The 20,199-nt window shown below is 43.1% G+C and overlaps 1 protein-coding gene across 1 annotated transcript in view; it reads right to left on the minus strand.

Annotated features, from left to right (window-relative positions):
* The window catches only part of LOC139386570 (NT-3 growth factor receptor-like), a 287,619-nt gene that overhangs the window by 4,035 nt on the left and 263,385 nt on the right, over nt 1-20,199 (minus strand). The window contains exons 14-16 of the mRNA XM_071132265.1: nt 7,749-7,921; nt 6,104-6,347; nt 1,307-1,465 (exon numbers count right to left, since the gene is read on the minus strand). Coding sequence (XP_070988366.1) covers nt 1,307-1,465; nt 6,104-6,347; nt 7,749-7,921 — 576 coding nt within the window. The remainder of the gene's footprint in view (nt 1-1,306; nt 1,466-6,103; nt 6,348-7,748; nt 7,922-20,199) is intronic.

The following is a 20,199-nucleotide window of genomic DNA, read 5'->3' on the forward strand; positions in this document are numbered from 1 at the left end:
CCCGACATGAACAATCATTACCAATTAATCCACTCTGTGCAGTTCAAACAGGTCAAGGATGATAATGTGATTGCAATGCTAGTGAAGCACACCTGTGAGTTTTATGTTATGTTATTGATGTTGTCATGTTATTTAGCTTTGCTGCTCATTTTGATTGGATAGTAGGTGTGTTTATTGGTACATATCATAAGACCTGTGTAGCTAAAAATAGGACCACTTCAAGGTAGGGTTAAACATATCAACTCCAGCAAGTATGGTAACTTTGTTCTGCTGTCTGTGTTTATTTTAGGAGCATTTTGAGAGGCTGTGTTGTCGTCAGCGTGATGCTCTGTCTACACAACTGCAGCCAAAAGGCTCTTTCCACAGGCGTTCGTTGAGTCAGTGAGTCACCACAGCCCCCCGTCTGCAGCCGAGACCGGGCACATTTACATTCACAGCACATTCACATAATTCACATTTATAAAATACTTCTGTCTGGGCCTCTGGTTATGGCTTCTATACCTATGGCTGGCTTCAGGATTGATTCATAATGCTGCTTTTCAGGTCTCAACGTAATGGAACAAGCAAATATATAAACAATGGCTCTGTCAGACTGTACATGCTGACGTTTGGCTAGAACTTGGGGCATTGTTGTTCTGAGATTTTAATTATCATGCCTTTTAAAAAAATGGTGGAATTGGTTTGGTGGACTATTGAACTCACAAATGAGTATAGTCCTTCATAGCTTCTGTCAATGTCAACAGTGTGATGTCTTTATGGTGGTTGGTTGAGAGGAATTTCAGTGGCACAGTGACTGTCTGCACATCATCACTACTTCTATGTTCTGTAGATAGAAAGCCTGGTGTAAAATGGCTGTTGCTCACCTCACATGCCATCCCTTGTCTTTTATATCTATGGTGGCTATAAGACTTATGCGTGTGTTTGTGTGTAAATGGGAGTAATTTAATTTCAACACTCTCAGCTCACACTAACACACTAACAGTTGCTGCTCTCTTGTCATCTTTGTTTAAGTCTTAATTGATTTCTCTTCTGGTCCAATATTGAGCCCAAAGGCCACTCTAAGAATAGGCCAATTAGCCTCCCCCACACTGCACCATTCTAGGGATTAGTAAGAGCGTTATGAATCACTGGCCCTGATTATCCACTGATGTGGTTTTAGTACGAGTGTGACTGTTGAATGGTAGTCTTTGCCGAGGAAGCAACAACTGTCGAATGCACATTATTGCATTGTGTGGTTATGTTGCTTATTTTCATTTCTGTTTTTCAGAAAAAGAGCAGAATACAAAAGATGGATGTGCTACAGTACCTCGTTGTTGGCCAGTTGAAACCATGGCTGCTTCCCGTAGGTGAAGATCTCCCAGAGGATGACACCGAAGCTCCACACGTCGCTCTCTGTGGTGAACTTCCTATACATTATGCTCTCAGGGGGCATCCAGCGGATGGGCAGCATGGTGTGGCCTCCCACCTGTCAGAGAGAGAGAGAGAGATAGAGAGACATGGAGGGAGAGAGAGAGATAGAAAGACAGAGGGAGAGATATGGAGGGAGAGAAAGTGAGCAAGAGAGAGAGAGAGATATGGAGGGAGAGAGAGAGAGAGAGAGAGAGAGAGAGAGAGAGAGAGAGAGAGAGAGAGAGAGAGAGAGAGAGAGGGAGAGGGAGAGATATGGAGGGAGAGAAAGTGAGCAAGAAAGAGAGGGAGAGATATGGAGGGAGAGAGAGAGAGAGAGAGAGAGAGCGAGAGGGAGAGATATGGAGGGAGAGAAAGTGAGCAAGAGAGAGAGAGAGATATGGAGGGAGAGAGAGAGAGAGAGAGAGAGAGAGAGAGAGAGAGAGAGAGAGAGAGAGAGAGAGAGAGAGAGAGAACAACATATGTCAGTACAATGTTATGGACCTGGGCTAACTGGATTTAAAACAACTGAAAAAGAAAACAATTGTACATGTCAAAGAAAATGACATATTCACCAAAAGGCATGCAGAAGACACATTTTGAATACTTCTAAATGGTCTTTTCTAGTTTATTTTATTTATTCATGTATTTATTTTAAACGTGTATTTTTCTTATAAAATATTTGAGAAGAAGGGAAACCTACACAGCCCTGTAACACAGAAGATGAAGAAGAGTCAAATGAGGCTCAGCTGGGAGGAGGAAGAGAAGATGGAGCCAAGAGAGGGAAGGAAAAAGGATCCATTAAAGAAGTTTGACAGCTTCAAGCCATGCAGCAACATAAATGAAGTCTTCCCTTCAGCCTTCCCTTCCCACTGCCAGATATTCATCGATTAAAACAATGAGTCATTAATTATCTGTGCCCTCGTCTTTAACTTAACTGGATTGTTTCTAAATCTTTTTCCTAATCATGTCAATTACACTGTGTATAATCACATCCGTGGAAGGGTTGAACAAGAGTGCCATTTCAATAGGGGATGTCTGATTATTGTTCAACTCTTAAGTGGTAGCTGCATATTAATTACAGAGCTCATTGGCACTGAACTCACTATGGGTCAATGTATTGACTGAGCATGTGAATACAAAGAAGTTAACATTACATTACATTCCCACATTGCTGATACCGTAGCTATAAAGGACCAGTCTACCATGTCTGCCATCGATAATAACAGTATATTATAGCATCAGTTTCCTTCAGGTAATTATGTATTGTTGGTTTATCTTTGTTAAATTTGGCCCACTGAACATTATAATAAGTTGTTCTGTTTTACATCTCCAATATACTCACCCCTTCCTTCTCCCCCTCCTCCTCCTCCTCCTCCTTGTCCGCCTGCTCTGCTTTTTTAAGATTTATGACGGTTTATTAATGAGATTATGGTAAAATATCTGCTGGACCACGTCCCATAAAGCCTGTGTGAATATGGAACCCTAACGCCACTACCACACTCTACTGATCTTCTTCCAAGCTGAAAAGAGAAAAAGGCTGTTTCAAAAATCAAATGTATTCATGTTCAATCATATAAATGAACCACATCTAATTATAAATAAGGGGGATGCAGATATCAAATGTGTGTCTGTACTGTGCAGAAAAGGGTATCCGATAGTAAAATGTGAAGCCAAAGCAGTTCTAAGAGTTTTAATACGTTCCAGGACTATTAGAGAAAGGGGTATTTGTCTATCATACAATGCACACACTACAACCCCAATGTTCACTGTAACATCAACTTAAATTGTCTTACCTTGAAACTCCACCATTGCCATAGCTCTACCCTACTATCCCATCTCCTGATACATCCCCAGCTCTACCTCATTATCAATACTTGACAGGGAACATGTCGGAATGCCCGGGGAAGTACCTTCTCCTACATACTACATTTGTAAGGGACTCTGAAGTGAATTGGTTTCCCTGCTGCAATGACCTGACACCCTTTCCATTCATTGACTTCTTTATGTGGGCAGATTGTTCCTCACCAGACTAATGTTGTTGGCACTACATGAGTAGGTACACCGCTCCATAATGCAGGCTGTTGTCCAAAACATAGAGAGAGTAGAACAGGAGGATGATCCAAATTCACATATCGTTTTTGAAAACTTACCACGGTTCTATGATATTTGCATAATTCATAGAATGACAGATCTGTGTTTGTTATGCTAGCTCGGTCTGTCTTAGGGGACTGGGTCTGCTTCTCGGAGGCAGAGTATTTGTGAACTTGTTCATGTGTTTGTGTGTGTGTGCTGGGAGATTAAATGAATTGATTGAATTTCAATTAATCTTAATGGCTTCTCCCTGGCAAGCACCACCCTCAATTCAGTCTGGGGTTGAACGGAGGACCGTGGAAGCATATAAATCAGAGTGTGGGCTTCCCTTGGAATTCAAACTGGCATGGTGACAACAAAAACTCCACCACAATCTCAAAGCATAGCACAATTAGCATATAGTGAGACATTTAAATATTGCTAATAGACTGACGATAACGTATGCATTGATTGAAGCAACTGTCAATACATTTTCCATACTGTCCATCAATGTTGTTGTTAGAGTCTAAAGGTAAATTAAGCATAATAACGAATCTGCTATATACCTTTCCTAACGTGGAACATTGTCATTGGATTGTTGGATTAACATTACAGCTTGCTAACAGCGGCTGTTGAGGGGGTGTAATGTAATTACAGACCCAGTATAGTTAGTTATCCAGCGACCAGGTATTCAGTATTGATTATGTATAATAATACCACATCTAGCCTGCAGAATGCATTCCTCTGTGATGTGATATCAAGTTGTCATTGTCCACTCCTTAGTTCACAAACACAGTGCCATACCTGCAGACTGAGAACCAACAGCTAATTTGGCATTGGGGAGCCCAGGCATCACTTTCATATACAGATGGGGGCTGTCAGATATGCTGCCTGTGAGAACCCAGCTCAGACCGTGCTTTTGCTTACTGTGTCATATCCCTGGAGGGCAGTTTTCTTGGTTGGTTCTCCTTGAGGAGAGGAGAGGAGCGGATGTCAATATGTGACCAGTGTCAGGGAGATGTGTTCCTGGCTGCCACCCCGATTTATAATCACTCAACAAAAGGGAATGTGTCCAATGCAGTTACGACCTCCTAATCTCTCTGTCAGTGGACCATACACCAGGCCTGTTCTGGCAGAGATGCACAGGCCTAAAATGGCCAAGGCCCACAGTCCATTGCCAGACCAGCATACCAATAGGGGGCAGTCCAGAAGTCCTGTTAGTAGTCTGATGGTGAATCAGACATCTCTCTCTCACAGGCTACTCCACTGATGACCATCTGTACCTGTATGCCTATGATGTTGAGATTTTCTTACTATAACTTACTCGTGTTAGTATCTAAAAGGAGAAAAGCAAGTAATTACACAATGAAAGTCAAGCATATTGCCTTAATTTACATCACTTCCTGGTCTCTTTGACACCTTATTGAGACATGTATTTTACTGAGCTGTGTGTTGCAAAGAGAAATCAGCTATTAGAGGTACCACTTAGGAAAAGTAGCCTGCAGAATACTTTAAGTGGGAGGAGACTCAATGGACTATTTGACATTTACTGCAAATGTAACATATTTTCCACAATGGCAATTATAGTCTGTATCTAGTGAAAATCCGATGTACCACAGTAATAATCCCTTTGTGATGTCTGCACAGCTTCAGCAAGTCCATTATCAACTGGGACAAGAGCTCTATATTCAGTCTGGTCACCGTGTCTCAGAGACAACAAACAAAAGAATACAGCAAGAATGGTTCTGCCCTACACCTGACACATGTTTACTAATAGGGTCGTTCCACCAATTGAGTACCTTTTGGGTAGTGTAACTTGTAAAGTTCACCTAATTTTAACATTCTGTCATAAAGAGCACACGTTCAACTTAATAAACATGTTTTACCTTCTCAAGAGGTTAAATAAAAAAAGGACCATTAAGAGCCACTATTAAGTGCCAAATAAAGTAACACGGTTAAACTTAACAGGGTTGACGATTTTACCTTAAATCAGCCATAAATCCACTTGTGACAGGAGGAATAAAGCTTGTTGTGTACAGTGTCAATTGAATACAAGCTTCACAAAACATTTCTAGACTGTCTATCTATGTGTAACACCAGAAAAGAGTAGGATCAGCTCACCCGCCTTTACATTATGAATTGACTACTATGATTTGACTATTTTTAATATGACTTTAGCAAGTCATACTAAAATTCAGATTTATAGCATTTTCCATGTGGTCCACATTAAAGGACACTTCACTTAATATAACAGGCTTTTAAATTAAATATTGGTGCACAAATTCTACTAAAATATCAAAGGGACGCAAAAGGCCCTCTATTCTTGGAACGACCCAATAGACATCATTATATTGAGCGTGCATCACTTTCCTTGTACATTTCCTAGCATTAGTAAAGGTAAAGAGTTCAGGCATCTATAAAGGAAAAGATAACACACAATCATGAGGAATGGAGGTGAATGCAGAGTGAACACCACACCTTCCAGCCCTCTGTGTCAAAACACCACCTGTTCACTAAAGCAAAAACACTGAGGTTGACGCCGAAAGACATCTTTAGGTTAGCTTGATTATGAAGGTACTTACAAATACATGAATAATATGGAACAAATATTTTATTATGCAACATACATACTGTAGGTGCTTACCCGGTAGTAATCCGTGCTGTAGATGTCCCTGGACATTCCAAAGTCACCAATCTTAACCAGCAGGCCGTTGCCCACCAGGCAGTTCCGAGTGGCTAAGTCACGGTGCACAAAGTGCTGGGAGGCCAGGTACATCATCCCTGCGGCAATCTGAGTGGCAATGTGCAGCATCTGAGACAAGCCCAGCTCCCCATTGGTCTGCAGCGACTGTCCGTCAACCAGGATCAACGCATCAGGCCCATGAGCTCTGTGGATGGAGAAATAAGGGAGGGAGGGAGGGAGAATCTTATCTCAATCACCATATTCTTACTCCACATTACATTTTATAATGGATTTTAGCTCAGCATAGTATATGACAGTGGTATGTTCTTCAGTTGTAATAGATTGGACATGAGATTCATGGTGTTTTACATTCAAACTTTAATTGAGACAGGAACATGGGCCACGTCATTACCGTACCAGGGCCACTAGGTGCAAAACCAACAAGAGCTCTTCTGTATTAATGAATGCAGAACAATTGAATGGAAATGCTATAACTGTCATGACATTTGCATGTATAAAGCCATCAGCAAGCAGCAGACGTCTATCTACTCTGCCTCTGCTATTGAGCACCAATGTTCCCTGCCACTGCCAAGCATCCAGGGGCTCAATAACATCCAATCATAAAGGAGATCAGCTGTCTCATTTGAATTCTGAGTCCCAGCTTCCCTAGTCCGTGGAGGCTCAGTCAACAGACAGCCATTACACACAGCATTTTGTGGTTTTACCCTAACAGGTTATCTCTACTTAATCTACAGTGTAGTGAATAGGAAGTCGCTGCTGCTGGTACTGGGTGACAGGTCTAGTGGAAAACAACAAAAACATTGTATTACCCCTCCTGTTTCTTGTACGCTACAACATTTCTCTGAGGGGAAGCCATCCATCAATCACAGCCTGATGCTTGCGGTGAAACCTGCAGGGTTGTGGCTGTTCTACTACACTACATGTAGAAATGATGAGGAAATAGACAGGAACTGGTTTCATCTTTGGAAATTATCACATATATTATATTGCTGGCCAAAGTATTTATTGTATGACGTTAACTCTAACACTGAGGATAGTTATTCCGGTTAGCGTAATGTGGACCAGCACAGTACATCACTAGTGGGGTGCAGTCAGCCTGCCATTAATTGTTGAGTCTATAGACACTTGTGGTTGGTAAACAGGGGGAGATGCTTCCACACACGTTTCAATTAAGCTGAGTAAACTTCCACAGTTCCAAAAACACATTTAAAGTATGTTTCTCAGTTGACAGTTTTTATAACTCATAGGCTACACCAAAGACACATTTATAGACATAAGAGTTGAGCACGTCTTGTTTATCCCACACGTCACTGCTTTATTCAACTGAGTAAACTTAGCAATTCCAACAGCACACATCAGAAAAGTCTGGGCTACAGCACCCAAAGACAGAACTGAGTAAGAGTTGAGCACGTCAAATTTATTCTACACGTCACTGCTTTATTCAACTGAAAAATCTTTAACATCCAACAACACTCACCAGAAAAGTATTTCTCAGTTGGCAGCTTGTATTACTCCAAATACTAATTTACCCAAAATTAGGAAGAGTTGAGCATATCTTACTGTGCATTTAGTTGACACAACTTACCTGAGGAACTTATTGAGGTCTCCGTGCTTCATGTACTCAAAGACCATTATGAGGGGGTCTCCATCCACACACACACCGTAGAACTTGACAATGTGCTCGTGCTGCAGGTTGGTCAATAGTTCCGCCTCCCTCTGGAAATCTTTTCTCGCTGCAAGGGTGGGGTCCTTCAGCGTCTGAGAAAATACAAGGGTGGAGTCCTTCAGGGTCTGAGGAGTACAAGGGTTTCTTTTAACTGCTTACCAAAGTATGATACTGTTGCAACAACTTTATTAGACTGAGGAAATAGAGAGGAAAAGTGAAATAGACCTTAGAAAATTGACCTTAGACATTTTCACTAGCCGACTACCCTATGGTATTCTACCCTGCACCTTAGACACCACTGCTGCCCTGTGTACAGAGTCATTGAACACAGGTCAAAATTACGTTTACATACTGTTTACCCACTTTATCTGTATATGCTGTATTCTAGTCATGATTCATCCTATATAACTACTGCTGTACACATTTTCTATTCATACATTCTATACACATCATTATATACAGTTGAAGTCGGAAGTTAACACACACCTTACATAAATACATTGAAACTCAGTTTTTCACAATAACTGACATTTAATCAGAGTAACAATTTCCTGTCTTAGGTAAGGTAGGATCACCACTTTATTTTAACAATGTGAAATGTCAGAATAATAGTAGAAAGAATGATTTATTTCAGCTTTTATTTATTTCATCACATTCCCAGTGGGTCAGAAGCTTACATACTCTTAATAAGTATTTGGTAGAATTGCCTTTAAATGGTTTAACTTGGGTCAAACATTTCGGGTAGCCTTCCACAAGCTTCCCAAAAAAGGTTTGGTGAATTTTGGCCCATTCCTCCAGACAGAGCTGGTGTAACTGAGTCTGGTTTGTAGGCCTCCTTGCTCACACATGCTTTTTCAATTCTGCCCACACATTTTCTATAGGATTGAGGTCAGGGCTTTGTGATGGCCACTCCAATACCTTGACTTTGTTGTCCTTAAGCCATTTTGCCACCACTTTGGAAGGATAGTTGGGGTCATTGTCCATTTGAAAGACCCATTTGCGACCAAGCTTCAACTTCCTGACTGATGTCTTGAGATGTTGCTTCAATATATCCACATAATTTTACATCCTCATGATGCAATCTTTTTTCTGAAGGGCACCAGCCCCTCCTGCAGCAAAGCATCCCACAACATGATGCTGCAACCCCCGTGCTTCATGTTTGGGATGTGCTCTTCGGCTTGCAAGCATCCCCCTTTTTCCTCCAAACATAACGATGGTCATTATAGCCAAACAGTTCTATTTTTGTTTCATCAGACCAGAGGACATTTCTCCAAAAAGTACGATTTTTGTCCCCATGTGCAGTTGCAAACCGTAGCTTGGCTTTTTTATGGAGGTTTTAGAGCAGTGGCTTCTTCCTTGCTTAGCGGCAATTCAGGTTATGTCGATATAGGCCTCGTTTTACTGGGGACATTGATACTATTTTACCTGCTTCCTCCAGCATCTTCACAAGGTCCTTTGCTGTTGTTCTGGGATTTATTTGCACTTTTCGCACCAAAGTACGTTGATCTCTAGGAGACAGAACGTGTCTCCTTCCTGAGCGGTATGACGGCTACGTGACCCCATAGTGTTTTCTTGGAAATTTTTAGAAATTTCCAAGCTGTTTAAAGGCACAGTCAACTTAGTGTATGTAAACTTCTGAACCACTGGAATTGTGATACAGTGAATTATAAGTGAAATAATCTGTCTGTAAACAATTGTTGGAAAAATTACTTGTGTCATGCACAAAGTAGATGCCCTAACCGATTTGCCAAAACCACAGTTAGTGAACAAGAAATGTGTGGAGTGGTTGGAAAACAAGTTTAAATGACTCCAACCTAAGTGTATGTAAACTCCCGACGTCAAGTGTATATACAGTATATATAGAGTATATAAACACATACATATTTATTTATATATATTTTTTCCACCTTTATTTAACCAGGTAGACTAGTTGAGAACAAGTTCTCATTTACAACTGCGACCTGGCCAAGAATAAAGCAAACAGTTTGACACATACAACAACACAGAGTTACACATGGAATAAACAAACATACAGTCAATAATACAGTAGAAAAAGTCTAGATATAGTGTGTGCAAATAAGGCAATAAATAGGCCATGGTGGCGAAGTAATTACAATATACCAATTTAACACTGGAGTGATTGATGTGCAGAAGATGAATGTACAAGTAGAGATACTGGGGTGAAAAAGGAGCAAGATAAATAAATAAATACAGTATGGGGATGAGGTAGCTGGATGGGCTATGTACAGGTGCAGTGATCTATGAGCTGCTCTGACAGCTGGTGCTTAAAGCTAGTGAGGGAGATATGAGTCTCCAGCTTCAGTGATTTTTGCAGTTTGTTCCAGTCATTGGCAGCAGAGAACTGGAAGGAAAGGCGGCCAAAGGAGGAATTGGCTTTGGGTGTGACTAGTGAGATATACTGTACCTGCTGGAGCGCATGCTATGGGTGGGTGCTGCTATGGTGACCAGTGAGCTGAGATAAGGTGGGGCTTTACCTAGCAGAGACTTGTAGATGACCTGTAGCCAGTGGGTTTGGCGACGAGTATGAAGCGAGGGCCAGCCAACGAGAGCGTACAGGTGCAATGGTGGGTAGTATATGGGGCTTTGGTGACAAAATGGATGGCACTGTGATAGACTGCATCCAATTTGTTGAGTAGAGTGTTGGAGGCTATTTTGTAAATTACATCGCCGATGTCGAGGATGGGTAGGATGGTCAGTTTTACGAGGGTATGTTTAGCAGCATGAGTGAAGGATGCTTTGTTGCGAAATAGGAAGCCAATTCTAGATTTAATTATGGATTGGAGATGCTTAATGTGAGTCTGGAAGGAGAGTTTACAGTTTAACCAGAAACCTAGGTATTTGTAGTTGTCCACATATTCTAAGTCAGAACCATCTGGAGTAGTGATGCTGGACGGGCGGGCAGGTGCGGGCAGCAATTGGTTGAAGAGCATGCATTTAGTTTCACTTGCATTTAAGAGCAGTTGGAGGCAACAGAAGGAGAGTTGTATGGTATTGATGCTGGTCTGGAGGTTAGTTAACACAGTGTCCAAAGCAGGGCCAGAAGTATACAGAATGGTGTCGTCTGCGTAGAGGTGGATCAGACAATCACCAGCAGCAAGAGCGACATCATTGATGTATACAGAGAAGAGAGTTGGCCTGAGAATTGAACCCTGTGGCACCCCCATAGAGACTGCCAGAGGTCCAGACCACCGGCCCTCCGATTTGACACACTGAACTCTATCAGAGAAGTAGTTGGTGAACCAGGTGAGGCAGTCATTTGAGAAACCAAGGCTGATGAGTCTACCGATAAGAATGTGGTGATTGACAGAGTCGAAAGCCTTGGCCAGGTCAATGAATATGGCTGCACAGTAATGTCTCTTATCGATGACCGTTATGATGTTGTTTAGGGCCTTGAGAGTGGCTGAGGTGCACCCATGACCAGCTCTGAAACCAGATTGCATAGCGGAGAAGGTACAGTGGGATTTGAAATGGTCAGTAACAAACTAGAATGGTCCAAACACACCAAGACAGTCGTGAAGAGGGCACGACACAGCCTATTCCCCTCAGGAAACTAAAAAGAATTGGCATTTGTCCTGAGATCCTCAAAAGGTTCTACAACTGCAACATCGAGAGCATCCTGACCGGTTGCATCACTTCCTGGTACGGCAATTGCCCGGCCTCCGACCGCAAGACACTTCAGAGGGTAGTGCGTACGGCCCAGTACATCACTGGGGCAAAGCTGCCTGCCATCCAGGACCTCTACACCAGGCGGTGTCAGAGGAAGGCCCTAAAAATTGTCAAAGATCCTAGCCACCCCAGTCATAGACTGTTCTCTCTACTACCACATGGCAAGCGTAACCAGAGTGCCAAGTCTAGGACAAAAAGGTTTTTACCCCCAAGCCATAAGACTCCTGAACAGGTAACCAAATGGTTACCCGGACTGTATGCATTGTGTGCCTCCCCTGCCCTCTATTATGCTGCTGCTACTCTCTGTTAATCTCATATGCATAGTCACTTTAACTATACATTCATGTACATACTACCTCAATTGGCCCGACCAACCAGTGCTCCCGCACATTGGCTAACCGGGCTATTTGCATTGTGTCCCACCACCCACCAACCCCTCTTTTAACGCTACTGCTACTCTCTGATCATCATATATGCATAGTCACTTTAACCATACCTACATGTACATACTACCTCAATACATATATGTATATAGACTTTCTTTTTTTCTCTATTGTGTTGACTGTACGCTTGTTTATTCCATGTGTAACTCTGTGTTGTTGTTTCTGTCGCACTGCTTTGCTTTATCTTGGCCAGGTCGTAGTTGTAAATGATAACTTGTTCTCAACTAGCTTACCTGGTTAAATAAAGGTGATGTAATGCTCAATGAGTGAATTGGTGTGGAGTCAGGCGCAGAGAGCAAAGGATGCGGGAAAAAACACACTTTAATGTCCAAAATCAAAAAGAACAAAATAGTTATACCCAACACAGGCTACAATATTACTACAATAAGTACCCTTAGGTAAAAATACCAGGACAGCGAGAAAACCCAACAAAACACTAACACCTCTCACAAATACAGAAGAACAAGCTGAAGCGGGCTAAACAAACTTAAATAACACCACCCTAACAACCAAACAATGAACAGGTGAAAACAATTAGACAAAACCAAACGAACACGGAACAAAGAATCGGTGGCAGCTAGTAGACCGGCGAGCGCCACCCGAACAAGAAGGGGAGCCACCTTCGGTAATATTCGTAACAGGTGAAATACATTTAATAAAAATAAATAAATAAAAATAAGCCTGACTTATTGTGTATAGCCTTGCTACTCTTATTTTCAAATGTATTTTTACTGTTGTTTTTTTTCGCACTATTGGTTAGAGCCTGCAAGTAAGCATTTCACTGTAAGGTCTACTACCCCTGTTGTATTCGGCGCACGTGACAAATAAACTTTGATTTGATGAATCTGTTTGTTATCTTGGCTTTCGAAGACCTTAGAAAGGCAGGGTAGTATAGATATAGGTCTGTAGCAGTTTGGGTCTAGAGTGTCTCCCCCTTTGAAGAGGGGGATGATCGTGGCAGCTTTCCAATCTTTGGGAATCTCAGACGATATGAAAGAGATGTTGAACAGGCTAGTAATATGAGTTGCAACAATTTCGGCAGATCATTTTAGAAAGAGAGGGTCCAGATTGTCTAGCCCAGCTGATTTGTAGGGGTCCAGATTTTGCAGCTCTTTCAGAACATGGCCTATCTGGGTGAAGGAGAAATGGGGGAGGCTTGGGCAAGTTGCTGTGGGGGATGCCGGGCAGTTGACTGGGGTAGGGGTAGCCATGTGGAAAGCATGGCCAGCCGTAGAAAAATGCTTATTGAAATTCTCAATTATAGTGGATTTATCGGTGGTGACAGTGTTTCCTAGCCTCAAGACAGTGGGCAGGTGGGAGGAGGTGCTCTTATTCTCCATGGACTTTACAGTGTCCCAGAACTTTTTTGAGTTTGTGCTACAGGATGCACATTTCTGTTTGAAAAAGCTAGCCTTAGCTTTCCTAACTGCCTGTGTATTTTGGTACCTAACTTCCCTGAAAAGTTGCATATCATGGGGGCTATTTGGTGCTAATGTAGTACGCCACAGGATGTTTTTGTGCTGGTCAAGGGCAGTCAGGTCTGGAGTGAACCAAGGGCTATATCTGTTCCTGGTTCTACATTTTTTGAATGGAGCATGCTTATTTTAGATGGTGAGGAAGGCACTTTTAAAGAATAACCAGGCATCCTCTACTGATGGGATGAGGTCAATATCATTCCAGGATACCCCGGCCAGGTCGATTAGAAAGGCCTGCTCGCTGAAGTGTTTTAGGGAGCTTTTGACAGTGATGTAGGGTGGTCGTTTGACCGCAGACCCATTACGGATGCAGGCAATGAGGCAGTGATATAGACACATAATATGACCAAAAGTATGTGGACATCTGCTTGTCAAACATCTCATTCAAAAATCATGGGCATTAATACGTAAGTGGTCCCCCCTTTGCTGCTATAACAGCCTCCACTCTTCTGGGAAGGCATTCCATTAGATGTTGCTTCAGGCCTTTTGCTATAAGACCTGAAATTGAGCTCAGGAGCATCCTGTTTCCATTGATCATCATTGATATGTTTGTACAACTTGATTGGAGTCCACCTTTGGTAAATTCAATTGATTGGACACGGTTTGGAAAGGCACACACCTGTCTATAGGTCCCACAGTTGACAGTGCATGTCAGAGAAAAAAACATGCCATTAGTACGAAGGAATTGTCCATAGAGCTCCGAGACAGGATTGTGTCGAGGCACAGATCTGGGGAAGGGTACCAAAAATGTCTGCAGCATTAAAGGTCCCAAAAAACATAGTGGCCTCCATTATTCTAAAATGGAAGGCACCTAAAGACTCTCAGACCATGAGAAACCAGATTATCTGGTCTGATGAAACCAAGATTGAACTTTTTGGCCTGAATGCCAAGTGTCACGTCTGGAGGAAATCTGGCACCATCACTACAGTGAAGCATGGTTTTTCAGCGGCAGTGACTGGGAGACCAGTCAGGATCGAGGGGAAGATGAACGGAGGAAAGTACAGAGAGATCCTTGATGAGAACCTGCTCTAGAGCGCTCAGGACCTCAGACTGGGGCAAAGGTTCACCTTCCAACAGGACAACAACCCTAAGCACACAGCCAACACAACGCAGGAGTGGCTTCGGGACAAGTTTCTGAATATCCTTGAGTGGCCCAGCCAGAGCCCGGACTTGAACCCGATCGAACATCTCTGGAGAGAACTGAAAATAGCTGTGCAGTGACGCTCCCCATCCAACCTGAGAGCTTGAGAGGATCTGCAGAGAAGAATGGGAGAAACTCTGCAAATACAGGTGTGCCAATCTTGTAGCGTCATACCCAAGAAGACTTGAGGCTGTAATCGCTGCCAGAGGTGCTTCAACAAAGTACTGAGTAAAGGGTCTGAATACTTATGCAAATTGGATATTTTAATTTCTTTTTTGCTTTGTGATTATGGGCTATTGTGCACAGATTGATGAGAAAAAAATACCAATTTAATTAATTTTTAAAATGTGGAAAAATTCAAAGGGGTACGTTCCGAAAGCACTGTAAGCATTTCACTGCACGTCTGATAACACCTGAAAATCTGTGTACACTACCAATAAACTTTGATTTAATTTTATTTATCTGCTAAATGAGTGGAAAATATTTGATAACTGAGTTATATTTATGAAAAAAATCTGAAAATATAATTTTTTGGGGGGGGCTTCCTAACAATGATCCATAGATAAACACTAAAACCCAAGCACACACACAATAACCTGGTTGGTGCGAAGAGAACAGAGACAGGGTAATGAACAGAGCAGGGTAGGTAAAGCACTGTAATCTTCTAATTTAAGGAACAGAACATGAAATAAACTTTTCTCTGACAGGTTGTCACAATGACCCAGCAAACCTCATAGCTTTACAGAAGCAGATCATTTAGTAATTTACTTCATTATGTTTCCCATATACATAGTCTGACATTTCATTATAGAGCTGTGATAAGAGACGTGCGTGCCTTCCCAGATCTAGACGTTGTGGTTGCCTACCATATTGGCTCAGAGTTGTGGTATCATTATTGACAAGCTTAACACCCTTCCTGATTTCCCACCTATGAAATATTTGGCATTTACACTCAATGTCTTGTCTCTTTCTGATCCACCATACATTAACAGGTAGGATTAGTTCCTTATTTTGTCTAGGACGACTGCCAAGCAGTAATTTCTGGGTACTTTTCCATTAAAACACGATATATTTTGTAGCTGTACTGTAAACTAAAGTTCGGAAACAAAATTCACGTTTTCCAGAGATTTGACAATACAATCCTCCACCTACGTAAAAGTCCACAACAACAACACCACAGCTAAAACATAATCATTCAAAGCATTCTTAACACACTATTAATTGCATATAACTAACATTGCCTTACTGTATTCAATTATTTGACAGTTAGTTATATGTTAGTTATATGTAGGCAATATACTGTATATAGGCGATATATGATTCATCAATGATAGATATCTGAATGATGATCATGTTTTGCTAATGTTATATTAAATTTGAATTCCCTTATATCACAAATGCAGAGGGGAATTAGAATGGACGGCAGTGCCATTGGACAGATGGCAAGGCATCCATCCCTATCATCCTGGATGCTTTATGACCCCTGTGCTGCAGTGGAGTGCTGTGTCCTCAGAGTCCACCTGCATATACAGGACATACTGGAGAGCCGACACATAGACTAAACAGTTTTACTGGTAGTCTCCGAGACTTGTTGACCTACACATAGTCTGACATTCCATTATAACCTAGATATAACTTCAAATGACATATAAGTAGCTATGTAGCTGTGGTGCTTACGTTGCAATCTTACCTAACATGAAATACAAACTACATTGTTAAAAGACAATAGCATACAAGCCTATATATTTGTGCGGCATCTATTTCAATAGGATCCACTCTGGTGACTGGGGATGTGAAGAAAAGAATGAAAGAAAAAGCAAGACAAAAGAAAGCCAGCGCAGTGTTGCCTCCATTACTCTTAATCAAAGCATATGTGGAGTAGAACAGTTTGGGAGATGATCCCTCACAGACAGCCTTATTTCTCCAGCTGCAGTCTGTCTCTGTAAGGTCGGCCTCTTTCCCCTGCCTCTGCACTGCGGCTCCCTCCCTCTCGCTCCACACTATCATGGCTAACATCATTCCATGGATGAGCGCATTGATGAAGAGCGGTTGATCGAGAGGGAAACAGTATAATACATTGATCAAGAGGGAAACAGTGATGAATGTGCCCCTTGTCTCCAACCATCATAGCGTGACTCCTCCTCCAGCAGCTGATCTAGGTACCTTTGTATGACCTTTGAACTTTAATATCCTCAACCGTGTCATGTTAGAGGTGACATTTGCATTTTAACCCTGAGGTTACCATCGTAATCTTTACGTGAAATGTAATAAATCAAGCGCAACAATTACTGACAGCCACTTCTCATTTCAAGGAGATTGTGACAGTACGACCCACTGTGTTAAAGGATTGATATGACACAGTGATATTATGTGACCAGCTACCATTATCTTGTGTTTTTAACAGGAAAATATATATTGTTTGAGAATACTGTATCTCTTTTTGCACTAACAATTAAGTACATTTCCATGAATGTTTGACCTGTTTCCTCCTCTGACAGCCAACACAACTGCTGTCTACATATGGGTTTCACCTTGCTGTGAAAGGAATTCTCTCTGCCAGCCTCATTCACAACCAACCATTCACATTATGCAGGCCCACACCAGCCACACCACCTCCACAGTATTCACCTTGCTTTCTCCTATTGTCCACAATACTGAGTCGATTCTAGACAACTTTGTGAGATTCACAGGTTTATAGACGAATAAGCAAACTCAAAGCAATGTTTGGAGGGGATAAGTGAATAGAAAAGTGCCTGTAATCCTAGATTCAGATCATTTAGGCGAGAAACCCAGACACGTCAGTTGTGTGAGAAACTCGTCAACATGCAAGACGTCAGACAAGTGAAAATTATGTTCAGTAAAGAAAACTTTAAGCTTGTCTCTCAATAAAACATTTTTGTCAATACTTTGCCCCTTGATAGCCAGCTCACTTCTGTATGTTGTAAAAGTGTTACATGGACGCTGCCCATATCATTGCATAGTGCAGAAAATACACGAGAGATCAGGGGCCTTGCTTTAACAAAGTTAACCATTTTCACTGTAGTGTCCAAAACGTCTTTCAAGCTGTCAGGAATTCCCTTGGCAGCAAGAGCCTCCCGGTGGATGCTGCAGTGTACCCAAGTGGTGTCGGGAGCAACTGCTTGCACACATGTTACCACTCCACTGTGTCTCCCTGTCATGGCTTTTGCGTCAACAGTACAGATACCAACATGAGCAGCAGCTACGTTTGGCTACGTTAGTGGAATTCCCGCGAGAGAGTAACGGTTAATATGATTGGATGTTAATTGTTTGACTAGACTATGGTTTAATTTGATTTTTGGCAGTGACATGAGGCTACTCGGGCGAGAGGAAAAACTCACCCAAATGTAAAGCCCCGTTGGAAAATATAAATGTGTAACGGCTTTCTTCGGGTGAAGAAGAGTCGGACCAAAATGCGGCGTGTAGATTGTGATCCATGTTTATTAAACAATAGCAACACGAATCTAAATACAAACACTACAAAACAATAAACGTAACGAAAACCGAAACAGCCTAATACTTGTGCACATAAACACAGAACACGGACATCAGGACACTAAGGACAATCACCCACACAGTGAAACCCAGGCTACCTAAATATGGTTCCCAATCAGAGACAATGACTAACACCTGCCTCTGATTGAGAACCATATCAGGCCAGACATAGAAATAGACAAACAAGACATCCAACATAGAATTCCCACCCAGCGCATGTCCTGACCAACACTAAAACAAGGAAAACACACACGAACGATGGTCAGAACGTGACAGTACCCCCCCTCCAAGGTGCGGACTCCGGACGCATAACCTGAACCTATAGGGGAGGGTGTGGGCGGGCATCTGTCCGCGGTGGCGGCTCTGGCGCTGGACGTGGACCCCACTCCATAATAGTCTTAGTCCGCCTCCTTAGCGTCCCTAGATAGGTTACCCTCCTTAATGGCAGCTCGGGACAGAGGGGCAGCTCGGGACTGAGGCAGCTCGGGACTGAGGGGTAGCTCGGGACTGAGGGGTAGCTCGGGACTGAGGGGAAGCTCGGGACTGAGGGGAAGCTCGGGACTGAGGGGAAGCCCAGCACTGAGAGGAAGCCCAGCACTGAGAGGAAGCCCAGCACTGAGAGGAAGCTCAGGCCGGTAGTTGGATCGGGCAGATCCTGGCTGGCTGGCGGATCTGGCAGATCCTGGCAGATCTGGAAGAGTCTGGTTGACTGGCAGATCTGGAAGAGTCTGGCCGACTGGCAGATCTGGAAGAGTCTGGCCGACTGGCAGATCTGGAAGAGTCTGGCCGACTGGCAGATCTGGAACAGTCTGGCCGACTGGCAGATCTGGAACAGTCTGGCCGACTGGCAGATCTGGAACAGTCTGGCCGACTGGCAGATCTGGAACAGTCTGGCCGACTGGCAGATCTGGAACAGTCTGGCCGACTGGCAGATCTGGAAGAGTCTGGCCGACTGGCAGATCTGGAAGAGTCTGGCTGACTGGCTGCTCCATGCTGACTGGCGACTCTGGCTGCTCCATGCTGACTGGCGGCTCTGGCTGCTCCATGCTGACTGGCGGCCCTGGCTGCTCCATGCTGACTGGCGGCCCTGGCTGCTCCATGCTGACTGGCGGCCCTGGCTGCTCCATGCTGACCCAGGTGCCATCAAATCCCCAACACGCTCCGTCGGGCGAATTCCATGTTTAAAACACCAACACAGCAACTCCCTCATTACTCTCTCCTCCAATTTCCCCATTAACTCCTTCACAGTCTCTGCTTCGCTCACCTCCAACACTGGCTCTGGTTCTGGTCTCCTCCTTGACTCCTCACGATAAACAGGGGGAGTTGGCTCAGGTCTGAACCCTGACTCTGCCACACTCTCCCTGAGCCCCTCCCAATACATTTTTGGGGCTGACTCTCGGGCTTCCTTCCGCGCCGCCGTGCTTGCTTCGCCAACTCCATTCTCCGATAACCTTCCACGCACTGCTCCATTGAATCCCAGGCGGGCTCCGGCACTCTCCCTTGGTCGACGCCCACCTGTCTATTTCCTCCCAAGTCGTATACTCCAGACTTCGTAGCTCCTGCTGCTGCTGCCTGTCACCACGCCGCTTGGTCCTGTTGTGGTGGGTGATTCTGTAACGGCTTTCTTCGGGTGAAGGAGAGTCGGACCAAAATGCGGCGTGTAGATTGCGATCCATGTTTATTAAACAATTGCAACACAAATCTAAATACAAACACTACAAAACAATAAACGTAACGAAAACCGAAACAGCCTAATACTCGTGCACATAAACACAGAACACGGCCATCAGGACACTAAGGACAATCACCCACAAACACACAGTGAAACCCAGGCTACCTAAATATGGTTCCCAATTAGAGACAATGACTAACACCTGCCTCTGATTGAGAACCATATTAGGCCAGACATAGAAATAGACAAACAAGACATCCAACATAGAATGCCCACCCAGCTCACGTCCTGACCAACACTAAAACAAGGAAAACACACACGAACGATGGTCAGAACGTGACAAAATGGACTGTTTGAAAATGTGAAGATTTTTATTTGATTTTTAAAATGTGAATCACAATTTTATTTGGTGTACCCCCTACGACATTGTGCATACCCA

Source organism: Oncorhynchus clarkii, chromosome 1, assembly GCF_045791955.1.
Source record: "Oncorhynchus clarkii lewisi isolate Uvic-CL-2024 chromosome 1, UVic_Ocla_1.0, whole genome shotgun sequence".
Taxonomy (NCBI): Eukaryota; Metazoa; Chordata; class Actinopteri; order Salmoniformes; family Salmonidae; genus Oncorhynchus; species Oncorhynchus clarkii.